The 18,315-nt window shown below is 37.8% G+C and overlaps 1 protein-coding gene and 1 long non-coding RNA gene across 4 annotated transcripts in view; both read left to right on the top strand.

Annotated features, from left to right (window-relative positions):
- The window catches only part of P4HA1 (prolyl 4-hydroxylase subunit alpha 1), an 87,031-nt gene that overhangs the window by 11,703 nt on the left and 57,013 nt on the right, over nucleotides 1-18,315 (top strand). For all 3 annotated transcript variants that reach the window (XM_082424518.1, XM_082424517.1, XM_082424519.1), the window contains exons 2-3: nucleotides 16,294-16,401; nucleotides 17,345-17,441. In XM_082424518.1, coding sequence (XP_082280644.1) covers nucleotides 16,326-16,401; nucleotides 17,345-17,441 — 173 coding nt within the window. In that variant the 5' untranslated portion in view covers nucleotides 16,294-16,325. The remainder of the gene's footprint in view (nucleotides 1-16,293; nucleotides 16,402-17,344; nucleotides 17,442-18,315) is intronic.
- The window catches only part of LOC309642731, a 414,473-nt gene that overhangs the window by 9,384 nt on the left and 386,774 nt on the right, over nucleotides 1-18,315 (top strand). The gene's annotated exons all lie outside the window — the stretch shown is intronic.

The raw sequence follows: 18,315 nt of genomic DNA on the forward strand, positions 1-18,315 counted from the left end.
GCAACCACAGAGCCACCACAATGAGAAGCCTGCACACCACAACGAAGAGTAGCCCTCACGTGCCGCGACTAGAGAAAACCTGCGTGCAACAACGAAGACCCAGTGCAGCCAAAAATAATAAATAAATTAAAAAAAAAAAACAGTTTAAGTCTCTAAAGAATAGCTGCTTTTTATATTACTGCTGTTTTTTAAATATTCTAACCAATATTTATTGATATTCATGTTATGAAATACATTGTTTCATTAATATAACCAGTTTATACAACCAAGAGAAAATACTGTAAATTATTCAAATGAGAAATGTATAGACTTTAATATTTGGAAATACCAGCATTTATAAGCAACAAGGAAAGCATGTATAATTTAATGTTTACTTCTTTTCCTTCTTCCCTTCCACTGCCTCTGTCCACTTTCTTCTCCCACTCAAATTCCTAAATTACAAAGACTGTGCATTTGTTTGCTAGTAGATTGGGCTGCTTGGTCCTTCTCACTGCCTTAGCCCAGGGTTGAGGTTGCCTGGGCTTCCCACAACTCTCCAAGTCTTTTCTTTTTCCATGTCCCTTGAGACACCCTTGGCAACATATCCAGCTATTCTTGAGCTCTTGCCCCACATTCAAAAGTAACATGTCTTAAGTGTCTTCGATGTGTCAGGCATCCTCCAAGGCACTTTCATCTGAAGTACTGCTGTTTTTTTTGGCCGCGCCGCGCAGCATGCGGGATCCTAGTTCCCTGACCAGGGATCAAACCCGTGCCCCCTGCAGTGGAAGCACAGAGTCTTAACCACTGGACCACCAGGGAAGTCCCTGCTGATCTTTTATTACTGGCTGGCGGTCAAGTTTGGCCTCATATTTGATACCTTACCTTTTTGCTTATTCTGCTTCTAGTTAAAGGGACCACCAAATAAAAGTGGACATTATTGATGAATTTTACTAAATTGCAGGACTCTTAGTATCACTTATGGTAAATTGTTTTTCTACCCTGGGAACAAGAATCCTGAACTTTTATCCTGTATTGGGAAATGTATGCATTACTAACTAAAGTGTTTGAAATAGTTGAGAGGTATACTATACAGTTTAAAATACACAGTTTAAAAGTCAGTGAAGAATGGCACCGCTTTAATTATAAATAAGATTCATTTCTTTCTCAAATCTTCCTCTCAGCCTACATTTATTTTTAAAATGTTTCTGGTTTAGGGGAACTTGACTTTCCTAGTTGAAACAGAAACTTTAAACATTGAGTTTAACTTCAATTGTGAATCCAATTTAAATCTTTTTTTTAAAATGGATTAAAATCATATTTTTTCTTAAACTTTGTATCTCAGATATAGAAGTAGCATGTATTGGATCTCCAAAATTAAGAAAAACATTTAAAAGATCATTGAAAAATATCGCTTTCTAGTGCTAGGGAATAGAGAGGGGTAAATATATGAGAATTATTTACCTTATTATTTAGTTTGCCTCTAAAAATATTAACTACAGGGTTGATGAGAGAAACTGTATTAATTAGGACTCTGGCTTAAACAGAAATCCAACTCATACTAGTCCATAATGGAATTTATTTAAGTGTTGTGGGGATAGGGAGTTGTCTTAACAACAGAGGTCAGGAGTGTGATTAAACTTCAAGAATAATTGGAACATGAGAATATTTTTTTCTGTCTCTTGTCTGTCTTCTCTGCGTTATTTGCTTCATTTTGAAACCTTTCCAGATAAGCTTCATTCACTTGGTTCCTAACTTCTCCTGAGCTTTATTTATAAAATAGTTGAGGCATTCAAAGAGTGCCTGCCACTTCTTTCTCAGTTTCATTTTCAAATTTTCCAGCAAAGAACTTTGAATGGCTACTTAGTCAGGGAGAAGTATCATGCTATATACCATGACTGGTAAAACTATGGGGATGAATTAAAGATAGACTGGGGGAGTAAAAAAAGGTAGAAGGGGGCAGTTTCCAGAAGAAAGAGTAGGGGTGGTTGAGGTGCCATATAGGGAGAAACGGGTATGTGTTTTTGAAATGATCTTATCTTCAGATTACTTCTGACAGGGAAGACTTTGAACTTTGGAAGAACCTCCAAAAGAAAGCCTATGTAGCACTTTCAGTTAAGGGCAATATTTTGATTTAGAGGTTCTTTTCAACTAAATCCTGAACTGTTTTTCCATTGGAATGATGCCAAAGACTGGGTTCACTGCTCAGTTACAGAAAGTTGTGGCAAAGAGGCTAGTATGATTTCTGAGTTTTTTGTTTGTTTGTTTTTTTGTTTTTTTTAATAACAACTCTTTTTTTAAAAAATTTATTTATTTTTGGCTGTGTTGGGTCTTCATTGCTGCACGCTGGCTTTCTCTAGTTGCGGCGAGTGGGGGCTACTCTTCGTTGCGGTGCACAGCTTCTTACTGTGGTGGCTTCTCTTGTTGTGGAGCATGGGCTCTAGGCGCATGGGCTTCAGTAGTTGCAGCACACAGGCTCAGTAGTTGTAGCTCGCGGGCTCTAGAGCACAGGCTCAGTAGTTGCGGAGCACGGGCTTAGTTGCTCCGTGACCTGCGGGATCTTCCCGGACCAGGGATCGAACCCGTGTCCCCTGCATTGGCAGGCGGATTCTCAACCACTGAGCCACCAGGGAAGCCCTGATTTCTGAGTTTTTGATCAAAAGGTTGCTCATACCATTAAAGCACTCATCCATCGTATTTTAAGTGTGTACTAGAGATGCATCTCACTCTCTTTAGGAGCAGATGTATGACTAGAATTCATAGAGTTAAAACAAATGGCAATTTACAGAGGGATAATAGGGAAGAACAGAAACATAACTAGTTCTATTAGTAATCACTCTTAGTTGTCTTGGAAAATCCATCCTGCTTATATGGTAGAGGCATGCTGTCTTGATGTATATACTACATTGCAGTGGCCTGAATTAGAAGCCTGAATGTGTGTTGGTCTTTTGTGTTGACCAAAAACTGTCAGAAAGATTAAAGTCTAACACAGATGTCAGGAAAACCAACAGTTGAATATGGAATTTGTATGAGGAAAAATAAACTTAAAGCTGGAGCCCTCTAAAAGAAGGCTTGGAACAGTTGTGGAAGGTGTGGAGAGACTGACTGTTAGAAAGAGCCCTGTGGAAAATTTTTTGTGTCAGAGAAAGTTTAGATTAGAATAACAAGCATTTTTTAGTCCGCCTTATTAATTTTTGAGTGATTTGTCTGGGAAAGACAAACTTTTAAATGTTGCAACTTTTTTCTTGGAAGGAAAATGTTAGACCAAAAGGCTAATAGAATTATTTGCCAGATGCCCTGTTCTAGTAATACATTGAATAACTTGAACATACAATTCAGTGAATCCTGATAACTCAAAGTCGTAAACATTTAGAATGTAGCAGAACTGTTTTAAAATCTGTTCCCAGGTTTGATTGATCTGTGAGTATGTGGGACTGGACTTTCCTGGAAGAGAAGGACTGTAGGAAAGTTTCAGATAAATAGTACACTTTGCAATTTATTTTTGTCCAGGTCTACCTGAGAATATGTTTCCCAGGTTGTTGTTGTTGTTGTTTCTTTATAGTTTTAAAAATATTATATTCATGTATGTCAAACATTACATGTAATATACATGTGTGTTATAAAAATTAGATAAAAAACACTCACGAACCTACCATCTAGCCAAGAACCAAAATATTATCAGTAATTTATCTGTACTGTTTTAGCACTAAATTTTATATCAGTATAAATTTGTCTTTGTATCTTTGTCTCTTCTTTGGCTTTGTTTTCTTTCCCCTTTCCTCCCCTCCCTCCCTTTCTTTCATCAGGTCCTCTCAGGGATCTGAGATTTACCTTTCTTTTAAAGGAGATTGCATCCTCTTTAACCCATTTAAATTCTATTTCAAGCTTGTTTGAGGGTTTAGAAAGAAGGTGTCTTACTTTTTTTTAATTAATTTTTATTGGAGTATAGTTGCTTTACAGTGTTGTGTTAGCTTCTACTGCACAGTATATCTTACTATTTTTATTTTATTTTATTTTATTTTATTTTATTTTATTTTATTTTATTTTATTTATTTATTTATTTATTTATTTTTGGCCGTGTTAGGTCTTCGTTTCTGTGTGAGGGCTTTCTCTAGTTGCGGCAAGCGGGGGCCACTCTTCATCGCGGTGCGTGGGCCTCTCACTGTCACGGCCCCTCTTGTTGCGGAGCACAGGCTCCAGACGCGCAGGCTCAGTAGTTGTGGCTCATGGGCCTAGTTGCTCCGTGGCATGTGGGATCCTCCCAGAACAGGGCTCAAACCCGTGTCCCCTGCATTGGCAGGCAGATTCTCAACCACTGCGCCACCAGGGAAACCCTATCTTACTATTTTTAATAAAACCCTAATGTCTTTTGGGATGCTTTACTCTTAGTTGCATATAATGATTTGCTTTGCAAGCTGGTAACTGAATGAAGGTGGTAATAAGTGGAAGTGAGACATCATAAGTAAAGAAACCATTATGTTTTAAAAACCTGTGATTGATAAAGATATGCTTGCCTATTAACATGTCACTTAAGGTTTCTGAAAGAATGTGGATTAGACATAGTATTAAAACAGATTAGAGGAAGCATTCCCTAGATTAATTAGAAATTCAATGACATGTTCCAAAAAATAAGTTAAAGTAAAATGTATTTTAAAGGCAGAGAGCACCTGTTGTGTGATTTCAAGGGGTGGTTGTATCCTGTGGTTCTCAAAGTGTGATCCCCAGAGCAGTAGCAGCAGCAGCATCACCTGAGAACTTGCATAAATGATCTAGGTACCTCAACCTTTAGGTGATCTGATACAGCTAAAGTTTAGAACCACTGCTGTATAGGCTACCTGCATTTTTATTAACTAGCTTACGTTGGCATGGTAATTTGGAGTAATGCTGTGAGGGTCTGAACTTTCTATTGCAAGTGACAGAAATCCAACATGAACTAGTTTAAGAAAAAGGGAATTTACAGGCTCCCTTAGCTGAGTTGGAAGATTATTGGGATAGCTCACAGATTCAAAGCAGTAATTGTAAGAATCAGGACTGTGGAGCTTGTAAAGCTGTTCGTCTCTGCATAACTTTGTCCTGTTTATAGATTAGGTTCCTATCTATCCTTGTCAAGTGGGAAAGATGGTCACAGGCAGCTCCAGATTCACATCCTCTGAACTTAGCAATTCAGAAAGAGCTGCTTTTTACCATTTCACAAGCCCACTCCTCAACTGTTATGTTCGTGGGAATGAGAGTCAATGACTGCCTTAGCCTGGGTCATTTGTCTGTTTCTGGGAGGAAGGAGAATAGAAAAGTATGCTACTCTGACAATGTACAATAGTTCACTACTTGATACCTGGGTTGCTTTCAAATAAGCTTAACAGTCTTTGAAGCAGAGAAATCTAGAGGTTTATAGAGTTAGAAAATGGGACATGCTCAAACGTGTTAGCCACTTTATTGTGTTAGAGTGTAGTTAAGCATTTCATTAAAGGCTTACAGTGCCATAATATGGAAGTTGATGTTTTAGGTTTATTATTTTGAATAGAGTTAATTTTTGTCATTATAAAAGTAAATATAATTAGAGAAATGCAAATCAAAACTACAATGAGGTACCACCTCACACCGGTCAGAATGGCCATCATTAAAAAGTCTACAGGGCTTCCCTGGTGGCGCAGTGGTTAAGAATCTGCCTGCCAATGCAGGGGACACGGGTTCGAGCCCTGATCTGGGAAGATCCCAGATGTCGCGGAGCAACTAAGCCCATGCACCACAACTACTGAGCCTGCGCTCTAAAGCCCGTGAGCCACAACTACTGAGCCCACGTGCCACAACTACTGAAGTCCACGTACCTAGAGCCTGTGCTCTGCAACAAGAGAAGCCACCGCAGTGAGAAGCCCGCGCACCACAACAAAGAGTAGCCCCCGCTCGCTGCAACTAGAGAAAGCCTGCATGCAGCAACGAAGACCCAACGCAGCCAAAAATAAATAAAAAACAAATTAAAAAAAAAAAAGTCTACAAATAACAGATGCTGGAGAGGATGTGGAGAAAAGGGAACCCTCCTACACTGTTGGTGGGAATGTAAGTTGGTGCAGCCACTATGGAGAACAGTGTGGAGGTTCCTCAGAAAACTAAAAATATTGTAGAATTAGCATATGATCCAGCAGTCCCACTCCTGGGCATATACCTGGACAAAACTATAATTAAAAAAGATAATGCGCCCCTGTGTTCATAGCAGCACTGTTCACAATAGCTAAGACACGGAAACAACCTAAATGTCCATCAACAGATGAATGGATAAAGAAGATTGATACATATATACAATGGAATACTACTCAGCCATAAAAAAAGAAAGAAATAGGATTTCCCTGGTGGCTCAGTGGTTAAGAATCTGCCTGCCAATTCAGGGGACACGGGTTAGAGCCCTGGTCCGGGAAGATCCCACATGCTGTGGAGCAACTAAGCCCGTGCGCCACAACTACTGAGCCTGTGCTCTAGAGCCCACGAGCCACAACTACTGAGCCCACATGCCTAGAGCCTGTGCTCTGCAACAAGAGAAGCCACTGCAATGAGAAGCCCATGCACCGTGACAAAGAATAGCCCCCGCTCGCCGCAACTAGAGAAAGCCCGCACACAGCAACAAAGACCCAGTGCAGCCAAAAAGAAAGGAAGGGAGGGAGAGAGGAAGGAAGGAATTTCTGCTTAAAGAAAGAAAAAAAAACAACGAAATAATGCCATTGCAGCAACATGGATGCAACTAGGGGTTATCATACTAAGTGAAGTGAAGTCAAAAAGAGAAAGACAAATACCATATGATGTCACTTATATGTGGAATCTAAAATATGACACAAATGAGCCTATCTACAAAACAGAACACAGACATAGAGAGCAGACTTGTGGTTGCCAAGGGGTAGGGGGCTGGGGGAGGGAAGGACTGGGCGTTTCGGATTAGCAGACGTAAACTATTAAATATAGGATGGATAAACAACAAAGTCCTACTGTATAGCATAGGGAACTATATTCAATATTCTGTAATAAACCATAATGGAAAAGAATATTAAAAAAAGAGAGTCTACATACAAGTGAGTCACTTTGCTGTACAGCAGAGATTGGCACAACATTGTAAATCAACTATACTTCAATCAAAAAAAATAAAAACCTATTACATGATGAGAAAAAAAATAAACATTGAGTATAAAAGTAAATGTACCCTATGATATCTGGAAAATGCAGAGAAATAGGAAAAAATCACCTAATGTTCTCCTCTCCAGAGACAACTACATTTTGGTGAATTTCCTCTGCATATTTTCTTGGATAGTTATGATCACATTATAATGTTAATTTTTTTTGAATTTTATTTTATTTTTTTATACAGCAGGTTCTTATTAGTCATCCATTTTATACACATCAGTGTATACATGTCAATCCCAATCTCCCAATTCATCACACCACCACCACCACCCCTGCCACTTTCCCCCCTTGGTGTCCATACATTTGTTCTCTACATCTGTGTCTCAGTTTCTGCCCTGCAAACCGGTTCATCTGTACCATTTTTCTAGGTTCCACATATATGCATTAATACGCGATATTTGTTTTTCTCTTTCTGACTCACTTCACTCTGTATGACAGTCTCTAGATTCATCCACGTCTCTACAAATGACCCAATTTCGTTCCTTTTTATGGCTGAGTAATATTCCATTGTATATATGTACCACATCTTCTTTATCCATTTGTCTGTCTGTGGGCATTTAGGTTGCTTCCATGACCTGGCTATTGTAAATAGTGCTTCAGTGAACACTGAGGTGCATGTGTCTCTTTGAATTATGGTTTTCTCAGGGTATATGTCCAATAGTGGGATTGCTGGGTCATATGGTAATTCTATTTTTAGTTTTTTTTTTTTTTTTTTTTTTTTTATAAAGGGCTTTTAGAAACCCTCTCGCAGGGTTTCTTTTTTTTTTTTTTAAAGAAATTCACATTCTTTTATTTATTTATTTATTTATTTATGACTGTGTTGGGTCTTCGTTTCTCTGCGAGGGCTTTCTCTAATTGTGGCAAGTGGGGACCACTCTTCATCGCGGTGCGCGGGCCTCTCACCATCACGGCCTCTCTTGTTGCGGAGCACAGGCTCCAGACGCGCAGGCTCAGTAGTTGTGGCTCACGGGCCCAGTTGCTCCGTGGCATGTGGGATCTTCCCGGACCAGGGCTCGAACCCGTGTCCCCTGCATTGGCAGGCAGATTCTCAGCCACTGTGCCACCAGGGAAGCCCTATTTTTAGTTTTTTAAGGAACCTCCATACTGTTCTCCATAGTGGCTGTATCAATTTACATTCCCACCAACAGTGCAAGAGGGTTCCCTTTTCTCCACACCCTCTCCAGCATTTGTGGTTTGTAGATTTCCTGATGATGGCCATTTTAACTGGTGTGAGGTGATACCTCATTGTAGTTTAGATTTGCATTTCTCTAATAATTAGTGATGTTGAGCAGCTTTTCATGTGCTTCTCAGCCATCTGTATGTCTTCTTTGGAGAAATGTCTATTTAGGTCTTCTGCCCATTTTTTGATTGGGTTGTTTGTTTTTTTAATATTGAGCTGCATGAGCTGTTTATATATTTTGGAGATTAATCCTTTGTCCATTGATTTGATTGCAAATATTTTTTCCCATTCTGAGGGTCATCTTTTCGTCTTGTTTGTAGTTTCCTTTGCTTTGCAAAAGCTTTTAAGTTTCATTAGGTCCCATTTGTTTATTTTTGTTTTTATTTCCATTACTCTAGGAGGTGGATCAAAAAAGATCTTGCTGTGGTTTATGTCAAAGAGTGTTCTTCCTATGTTTTCCTCTAAGAGTTTTATGGTGTACGGTCTTACATTTAGGTCTCTAATCCATTTTGAGTTTATTTTTGTGTATGGTGTTAGGGAGTATTCTAATTTCATTCTTTTACATGTAGCTGTCTATTTTTCCCAGCACCACTTATTGAAGAGACTGTCTTTTCTCCATTGTATATCCTTGCCTCCTTTGTCATAGATTAGTTGACCATAGGTTTGTGGGTTTATCTCTGGGCTTTCTATCCTGTTCCATTGATCTATGTTTCTGTTTTTGTGCCAGTACCATATTGTCTTGATTACTGTAGGTTTGTAGTATAGTTTGAAGTCAGGGAGTCTGATTCCTCCAGCTCTGTTTTTTTCCCTCAAGACTGCTTTGGCTATTTGGGGTCTTTTGTGTCTCCATACAAATTTTAGGATTTTTTGTTCTAGTTCTGTAAAAAATGCCATTGGTAATTTGATAGGGATTGCATTGAATCTGTAGATTGTTTTGGGTAGTATAGTTATTTTCACAGTATTGATTCTTCCAATCCAAGAACATGGTATATCTCTCCATCTGTTGGTATCATCTTTAATTTCTTTCAACAGTGTCTTATAGTTTTCTGCATACAGGTCTTTTGTCTCCCTAGGTAGGTTTATTCCTAGGTATTTTATTCTTTTTGTTGCAACAGTAAATGGGAGTGTTTCCATAATTTCTCTTTCAGATTTTTCATCATTAGTGTATAGGAATGCAAGAGATTTCTGTGCATTAATTTTGTATCCTGCAACTTTACCAAATTCATTGATTAGCTCTAGTAGTTTTCTGGTGGCATCTTTAGGATTCTATATGTATAGTATTGTGTCATCTGCAAACAGTGACAGTTTTACTTCTTTTCCAATTTGTATTCCTTTTATTTCTTTTTTTTCTCTGATTGTTGTGGCTAGGACTTCCAAAACTATGTTGAATAATAGTGGTGAGAGTGGACATCCCTGTCTTGTTCTTGATCCTAGAAGAAATGCTTTTGGTTTTTCACCATTGAGAATGATATTTGCTGTGGGTTTGTCGTATATGGCCTTTATTATGTTGAGGTAGGTTCCCTCTATGCCCACTTTCTGGAGAGTTTTTATCATAAATGGGTGTTGAATTTTGTCAGAAGCTTTTTCTGCATCTATTGAGATGATCATATGGTTTTTCTTCTTCCATTCGTTAATATGGTGTATCGCATTGATTGATTTGTGTATATTGAAGAATCCTTGCATCCCTGGGATAAATCCCACTTGATCATGGTGTAGGATCCTTTTAACGTGTTGTTGGATTCCGTTTGCTAGTATTTTGTTGAGGATTTTTGCATCTATATTCATCAGTGATATTGGTCTGTAATTTTCTTTTTTTGTAGTGTCTTTGTCTGGTTTTGGTATCAGGGTGATGGTGGCCTCATAGAATGAGTTTGGGAGTGTTCCTCCCTCTGCAATTTTTTGGAAGAGTTTGAAAAGGATGGGTGTTAGCTCTTCTCTAAATGTTTGATAGAATTCACCTGTGAAGCCATCTGGTCCTGGACTTTTGTTTGTTGGAAGATTTTTAATCACAGTTTCAATTTCATTACTTGTGATTGGTCTGTTCATATTTTCTATTTCTTCCTAGTTCAGTCTTGGAAGGTTATACCTTTCTAAGAATTTGTCCATTTCTTCCAGGTTGTCCATTTTATTGGCATAGGGTTGCTTGTAGTAGTCTCTTAGGATGCTTTGTATTTCTGCGGTGTCTGTTGTAACTTCTCCTTTTTCATTTCTGATTTTATTGATTTGAGACCTATCCCTCTTTTTCTTGATGAGTGTGGCTAATGGTTTATCAATTTTGTTTATCTTCTCAAAGAACCAGCTTTTAGTTTTATTGATCTGTGCTATTGTTTTCTTTGTTTCTATTTCATTTATTTCTGCTCTGATCTTTGTGATTTCTTTCCTTCTGCTAAGTTTGGGTTTTGTTTTTTCTTCTTTCTCTAGTTCCTTTAGGTGTAAGGTTAGATTGTTTATATGAGATTTTTCTTGTTTCTTGAGGTAGGCTTGTATTGCTATAAACTTCCCTCTTAGAACTCCTTTTGCTGCATCCCATAGGTTTTGGATCGTCGTGTTTTCATTATCATTTGTCTCTAGGTATTTTTTGATTTCCTCTTTGATTTCTTCAGTGATCTCTTGGTTATTTAGTAACATATTGTTTAGCCTCCATGTGTTTGTGTTTTTTATGTTTTTTTCCCTGTAATTGATTTCTAATCTCATAGTGTTGTGGTCAGAAACGATGCTTGATGATATGACTTCAATTTTCTTAAATTTACTGAGGCTTGATTTGTGACTCAAGATGTGATCTATCCTGGAGAATGTTCCGTGCACACTTGAGAAGAAAGTGTAATCTGCTGTTTTTGGATGGAATGTCCTATAAATATCAATTAAATCTATCTGGTCTATTGTGTCATTTAAAGCTTGTATTTCCTTATTAATTTTCTGTTTGGATGATCTGTCCATTGGTGTAAGTGAGGTGTTAAAGTCCCCCACTATTATTGTGTTACTGTCGATTTCCTCTTTTATAGCTGCTAGCAGTTGCCTTATGTATTGAGGTGCTCCTATGTTGAGTGCATATATATTTATAATTGTTCTATCTTCTTCTTGGATTGATCCCTTGATCATTATGTAGTGTCCTTCCTTGTCTCTTGTAACATTCTTTATTTTAAAGTCTATTTTATCTGGTATGAATTTTGCTATTCCAGCTTTCTTTTGATTTCCATTTGCATGGAATATCTTTTTCCATCCCCTCACTTTCAGACTGAATGTGTCCCTAGGTCTGAAGTGGGTCTCTTGTAGACAGCATATATATGGGTCTTGTTTTTGTATCTATTCAGCGAGCCTGTGTCTTTTGGTTGGAGCATTTAATCCATTCATGTTTAAGGTAATTATCGATATGTATGTTCCTATTACCATTTTCCTAATTGTTTTGGGTTTGTTTTTGTAGGTCCTTTTCTTCTCTTGTGATTCCCATTTAGAGAAGTTCCTTTAGCATTTGTTGTAGAGCTGGTTTGGTGGTGCTGAATTCTCTTAGCTTTTGCTTGTCTGTAAAGCTTTTGATTTCTCCATCGAATCTTAATGAGGTCCTTGCCGGGTAGAGTAATCTTGGTTGTAGGTTCTTCCCTTTCATCACTTTAAGTATATCATGCCACTCCCTTCTGGCTTGTAGAGTTTCTGCTGAGAAATCAGCTGTTAACCTTATGGGAGTTCCCTTGTATGTTATTTGTCATTTTTCCCTTGCTGCTTTTAGTAATATTTCTTTGTCTTTAATTTTTGCCAGTTTGATTACTATGTGTCTCGGCATGTTTCTCCTTGGGTTTATCCTATATGGGACTCTCTGTACTTCCTGGACTTGGGTGGCTATTTCCTTTCCCATGTTAGGGAAGTTTTTGACTATAATCTCTTCAAATATTTTCTCGGGTCCTTTCTCTCTCTCCTCCTTCTGGGACCCCTATAATGCAAATGTTGTTGCATTTAATGTTGTCCCAGAGGTCTCCTAGGCTGTCTTCATTTCTTTTCATTCTTTTTTTAAATTCTGTTCCACAGCAGTGAATTCCATCATTCTATCTTCCAGGTCACTTATCCGTTCTTCTGCCTCAGTTATTCTGCTATTGATATCTTGTAGTGTATGTTTCATTTCAGTTATTGTATTCTTCATCTCTGTTTGTTTGTTCTTTAATTCTTCTAGGTCTTTGTTAAACATTTCTTGCATCTTCTTGATCTTTGCCTCCATTCTTTTTCTGAGGTCCTGGATCATCTTCACTGGCATTATTCTGAATTCTGTTTCTGGAAGGTTGCCTATCTCCACTTCATTTAGTTGTTTTTCTGGGGTGTTATCTTGTTCCTTCATCTGGTACATAGCCCTCTGCCTTTTCATCTTGTCTGTCTTTCTGTGAATATGGTTTTTGTTCCACAGGCTGCAGGATTGTAGTTCTTCTTGCTTCTGCTGTCTGCCCTCTAATGTTAATTTTTTTCTTTTTCTTTTTTGGCTGCGTTGGGTCTTCATTGCTGCATGCGGGCTTTCTCTAGTTGTGGCGAGTGGGGCCTACTCTTCATTGTGGTGCGTGAGCTTCTCATTGCGGTGGCTTCTCTTGTTGTGGAGCACGGGCTCTGGGCGCGCGGGCTTCAGTAGTTGCAACAAGCGGGCCCTAGAGCGTGTGGGCTTCAGTAGTTGTGGCTTGCAGGCTCTAGAGCGCAGGCTCAGTAGTTGTGGCACATGGGCTTAGTTGTTCTGTGGCATGTGGGATCTTCCCAGCCCAGGGATCGAACCCCGTGTCCCCTGTATTGGCAGGTGGATTCTCAACCAGTGGATCACCAGGGAAGTCCCTCTTTGTTTTGATTAGTATTTATTTATAACTTTCTGTCAGAGTGTAGTAGAAACAATCTCATTCAATACAGATTCCAGCAGGGTTGTATGATGTTTATTTTTTTCAGGAGTTCATTTTTTTACAGCAAAATTGTGAGGATGGTACAGAGATGTCCCATGTACTCCCTGCCCCAACACATGCATAGTCCCTCACCAGAATGGCATATTTGTTAAAATTGATGAATCTACATTGACATGTCATAATTGCCCAAAGTCCATAGTTTAACATTACCCCTTTACTCTTGGTGTTGTAAATTCTATGTATTTGAACTAATGTATAATGACACATATTCATGATTATGATGTTGTAGAATATTTTCACTGCCCTAAAATTCCTGTATGCTCCGTCTGTTTATCCGCCCTCCTTCCATCAACCACTGATCTTTTTACTCTCTTCATAGTTTTATTTCTTCCAGAGTGTCATATAGTTGGAATCATGCAGTATATAGTAGCCTTTTCAGATTGACTTCTTTCACTTAGTAATACGCATTTGTTTCCTCCATGTTTTTTTTTAATGGTTTGATAGCTCATTTCTTTTTAGCATTGAATAATATTCTGTTGTCTAGATGTATCACAGTGTATCCATTCACCTACTAAAGGAAATCTTGGTTGCTTCCAAGTTTTGGCTATTATAAATAAAGCTGCTATAAATATACATGTGCAGGTTTTTGTGGGGACATAAATTTTCAGCTCCATTGGGTAAATGCTAAGGAGCATGATTGCTGGATCATATCGTAAGAGTATGTTTAATTTTTTAAGAAACTGTCAAACTGTCTTCCAAAGTGGCTGTACCATTTTGCAATCCCACCAGCAATGAATGAGAGTTGATGTTAATTTTTAAATCTTGTTTTTCATTTAAATTTACAAGTAAGGAATATGTTCACTTTAAGTTTCTTGACATATAACAGTATCATTAGATATTTTAAATTAAGTTGTTAAATTTGTTTAGTTGTTCATTTGATAGGCAAAAACTGGCCATCTTATTTCAATTTTTTGTGTCATTGAATACCAATGAGTGAGTTTTTGTTTTTGTTTTTTGGCGGTTTAGTTAACTATAGTTCCTCTTTTGTGGCTTTCTGGGTTCTTAATCCACTTATCTACTAACATCTTAGTAGTTTTCTTACTGATTTGTAGGAGTTCCTTAAATGAGCTCTGTTTTCTTTAGTTTCCTAGTTTGTAGTTTAGTTTTTTAAAAACATACATAAACCTAAATTATTTTGTGTTTATAATTCCATCTGGCTTTTGATAGGTTGTCTTATCATTTTTAAGTGTAAAAATTCTACTCTCCTTTCAGAGATCCAATAACTTTTCCTTTTGTTGTTTTTTTTTGTTGATTATAACTCTTTATTCCATCTAGAATAAAGCAGTTTTCAAGCTGCTTTTTTGTAATTTCCGTAGGCTAATGGTTCTTGATTCATTGTGAGGTTTAAGGATGATAAAAGATGACAGAAACTTTAGGGACAAAATATATTTTAGCAATGAAAAAAATGATAAGCTCTTATCTGACAAATGTAAAGTTTCTCATCAGAGTTAAACGTTTAGACAACATTTCTGATTAGCCTTCTGTTAGTACAGCAAAAGCATTTGTATTTGCTGGAAATAACATTGATTTATGAAGAAATTATGGCAGAAATCTGTTTAAACAGTGAGAAAATTCTAGACTGTTCAGACAGCCCAGGATTTTGAAAAAGTCTTGTGCTTTGGCAGGAACCCAAGAGAGGAAGTGTCTGCATCTGCTGCACGCTAGAAGCCTTCCCAAAGAGTTACTGTAAAATAGCCAAGAGAACAGTGTATTTCACTACTGTGTGGTTCTGGAAGTAACTGGAAGTTTGCAGACTTGAGGGAGGAGACTTAGGAGTACTTCCAGGATGTCAGTGTCAGTTTCTGTGGTGATCTATTTTTATTGATTCAAGTTAAGGGAAAGTGTTTTGTGTGTGTATGTGTGTAATAGGGAGTTTTCCAATGTGGACTTGAACCTGTTGCTTTAGGAGCAGTCACTTGGGAAGAGTCAGAGGTGCCTGTACAAAAGAGGAATAGGGTGACAAGTCAGAATAACCAATGGGTGTCTGTTATTGGGGCAAATGGTACTGCAGTTGTAATTTATTTTCCTGTAAGGTAATAAGGGAGAAGGACTTAAAGTCCATGTATGTTGTGGAGAAGGAGCAAGAGAAGAGTGCTAACAGGGCCTTTGGGAAAGCAGGGTAAAAATCTTTCTGCTGGTTAGTTGATAATCTGCATCTGCCATGAAGAATCCATTCCAGAAAAGACAGCACTACGGGGGACAAAGCAAAAAAGACAAAAGGACTTTGCTGCCAGGTTTTAGAAAAAAATGCCACAGCTTTGTACTGGGCTAAGGATTTTTTACATAGAACACAGTAGATAAGAGAAAAAGTTCAGCATTGGGCCCTTTGAGAGAAATTGCTAGCTTAAATCGACAGGGTTGGTTGGTTTTTTTTTTTTTTTTAATTCTGTACAACTTTTAAAAAATAAAACAGCTTTATTGAGATATAATTCATATACCACACTGTTAACCCATGTTCATGCTTGCGTAGTTTTTAGTACTTTCACAGTGTTCTTCACCAGTTGATCACCACAGTATATTTTAGAACGTTTTCATCACCCCAAAATCTGCAACTTTTAATTGAACTTATTTTAAAATTTAAAGCCATTGTAGGGAAAAGATGGAACAAGTTAGGAATTTAGAGGATTAATCAGAAAGCTCTGAAACCATTTTTCCCTTTAAGCATATTCTAACATTTTAGTTTATTTTACATTTATTTATTTATTTATTTATTTGTGGTTGAGTTGGGTCTTTGTTGCTGTGTGCTGGCTTTCTGTAGTTGTGGCGAGCAGAGGCTACTCTTTGTTGCAGTGCGTGGGCTTCTCACTAAGGTGGCTTCTCTTGTTGTGGATCACGGGCTCTAGGTGCGTGAGCTTCAGTAGCTGTGGCTCTTGGGCTCTAGAGCACAGGCTCAGTAGTTGTGGTGCATGGGCTTAGTTGCTCTGCGGCATGTGGGATCTTCCCGGACCAGGGCTCGAACCCATGTCCCCTGCATTGGCAGGCGGATTCTTAACCACTGCGCCACCAGGGAAGTCCTCCTTTTTTAAAATAATGGCCATATTTCTCTTGTAGGTGTGCGATCCTGTAAAAGTAAGCCTCTGAAGATGATCTGGTGTATTTTAGTTGTAGGGTTTCTACTTCCCCAGTCTTTGGCTGATCCAGGCTTTTTTACTTCAATTGGTAAGTCTTAATTATTTTTTGTTGTTTTTGCATTTAAAAATTTCCATTTTTTAGTGTTTTTAGATCAGTAAAAAAAATACATTGTGTTTCCAGAGGCTGAAACATTACTTCAGTCCCTGCCCCTCTAAAAGTCTCTCTCGTTTTTAAATTCAATTTTTTTCTTTAAATTATTTTCTCTGATTACAAAAGGAATACATTTTCAGATTAGAAACTTATGAAAATTTAGAAGAGCATACCAAAGAAAATTCTCTGGTAATGAATCCACCCAGCAAATCATTTAATGTATATACTTAGTCTTTTATGTTTTCCTATATGCATACTTCATATGTCTTAAAAGAGAAGTTTTCTGTCATCCTGTTAACCAGTTCTACCCTCACATGATTGTGGAGCTAAATAAAACACAAACAAGTATTATAGTTATGAACCTAATTTTGGGATGTAAAATGAGGAGTTCTCTTTTCCCATTATGAATAACTAAATATGGATATTTGAATTGCAGTTGAGAAGTATACTTTTTGTTCGTGTGGTCTTTGTTTATTGAATAAAAATTTAGTTCTAAGTAGTCTCAAAACCACAAAAAGGTGAGGGGGGAGGTAGGGAAGAAGAAACATTGATCCTTGGAAAGTAAGGTTTTGAAATTAAAAAATAAATTTTTAGTTGAAAAGACAATTTGTCGATATGGTCCAAGCTTGCAGAATTAAGTAGCTTGAAAATTTGAATTGGAACACATGAGTAGAAGAGTTTTTGGCTTTATTTTTATTTATCTGGTTTGAAAAAAAGGAAAAAAAGAAAAAAAAAAATGATGTTCTCTCCAACATATCTGATTCATGCCAGGTAAGTCCTCTCAGAATGAAGCGTTCTCAATCATTCTTAAATTATTCTAAAATACTTGTTTTGACCAGTATGGGTATTTGATTACTTTCTTCCCTTTTTCTCCTTCTAGGTCAGATGACTGATTTGATCCGTACTGAAAAAGATCTGGTGACTTCCCTGAAAGACTATATTAAGGCAGAAGAGGACAAATTACAACAAATAAAAAAGTAAGCAAAGTGTTTTACTTATTATGACTCTGATTCCACCTTCATGTTTTCTTCATAGAGCTAAAACATTCTTTGAGTGAAAATGAAAGCCCTCTGTCTTAAAAAGCCAGTTGAAATGGCTAAAGTAGGAGCACAGAAAACAGAAGTTAGGCCCAGGCTAAGACTTCACTTGAAGAATATGGATTGAGATAAGAATATAAATGGGTATGGGTCATTGACTGACAATTTTTTTCAATGGTTGCTAATATCTTCTATCCTCTTCTAACCTCCCTAATCAAGCCACCTTCTGGAGCAATTTTCCGCTGCTATTTATCCTTCAGTCCTATGGTTCCATTCTAGAGATTATAGTGATAAGTATAGTATTATTTAATTGATATAGTTTTTCCTTCAGTGCTTATTTATTTATTTAAATTTATTTATTTATTTATTTATTTATTTATTTATTTATTTATTTATTTATGGCTGCGTTGGGTCTTTGTTGCTGTGTGCGGGCTTTCTCTTGTTGCGGTGAGTGGGAGCTACTGTTAGTTGTGTGCGTGGGCTTCTCATTGCAGTGGCTTCTCTTGTTGCAGAGCACAGGCTCTAGGCGTGCGGGCTTCAGTAGCTGTGGCACGTGGGCTCAGTAGTTGTGGCTTGCAGGCTCTAGAGCGCAGGCTCAGTAGTTGTGGTGCACGGGCTTAGTTGCTCTGTGGCATGTGGGAATCTTCCCAGACCAGGGCTCGAACCCATGTCCGCTGCATTGGCAGGCAGATTCTTAACCACTGTGCCACCAGGGAAGTCCCCTAATTTATTTTTAATTGACTCAGGTTCATATTTAATTGACCTGAGAGTTCCAAGCCTTTGTTTAATGAGTAGCTAAGTATTCAGTTTTTTT

This window comes from Balaenoptera physalus (assembly GCF_965194825.1).
Source record: "Balaenoptera physalus genome assembly, chromosome: 14".
NCBI lineage: Eukaryota > Metazoa > Chordata > Mammalia > Artiodactyla > Balaenopteridae > Balaenoptera > Balaenoptera physalus.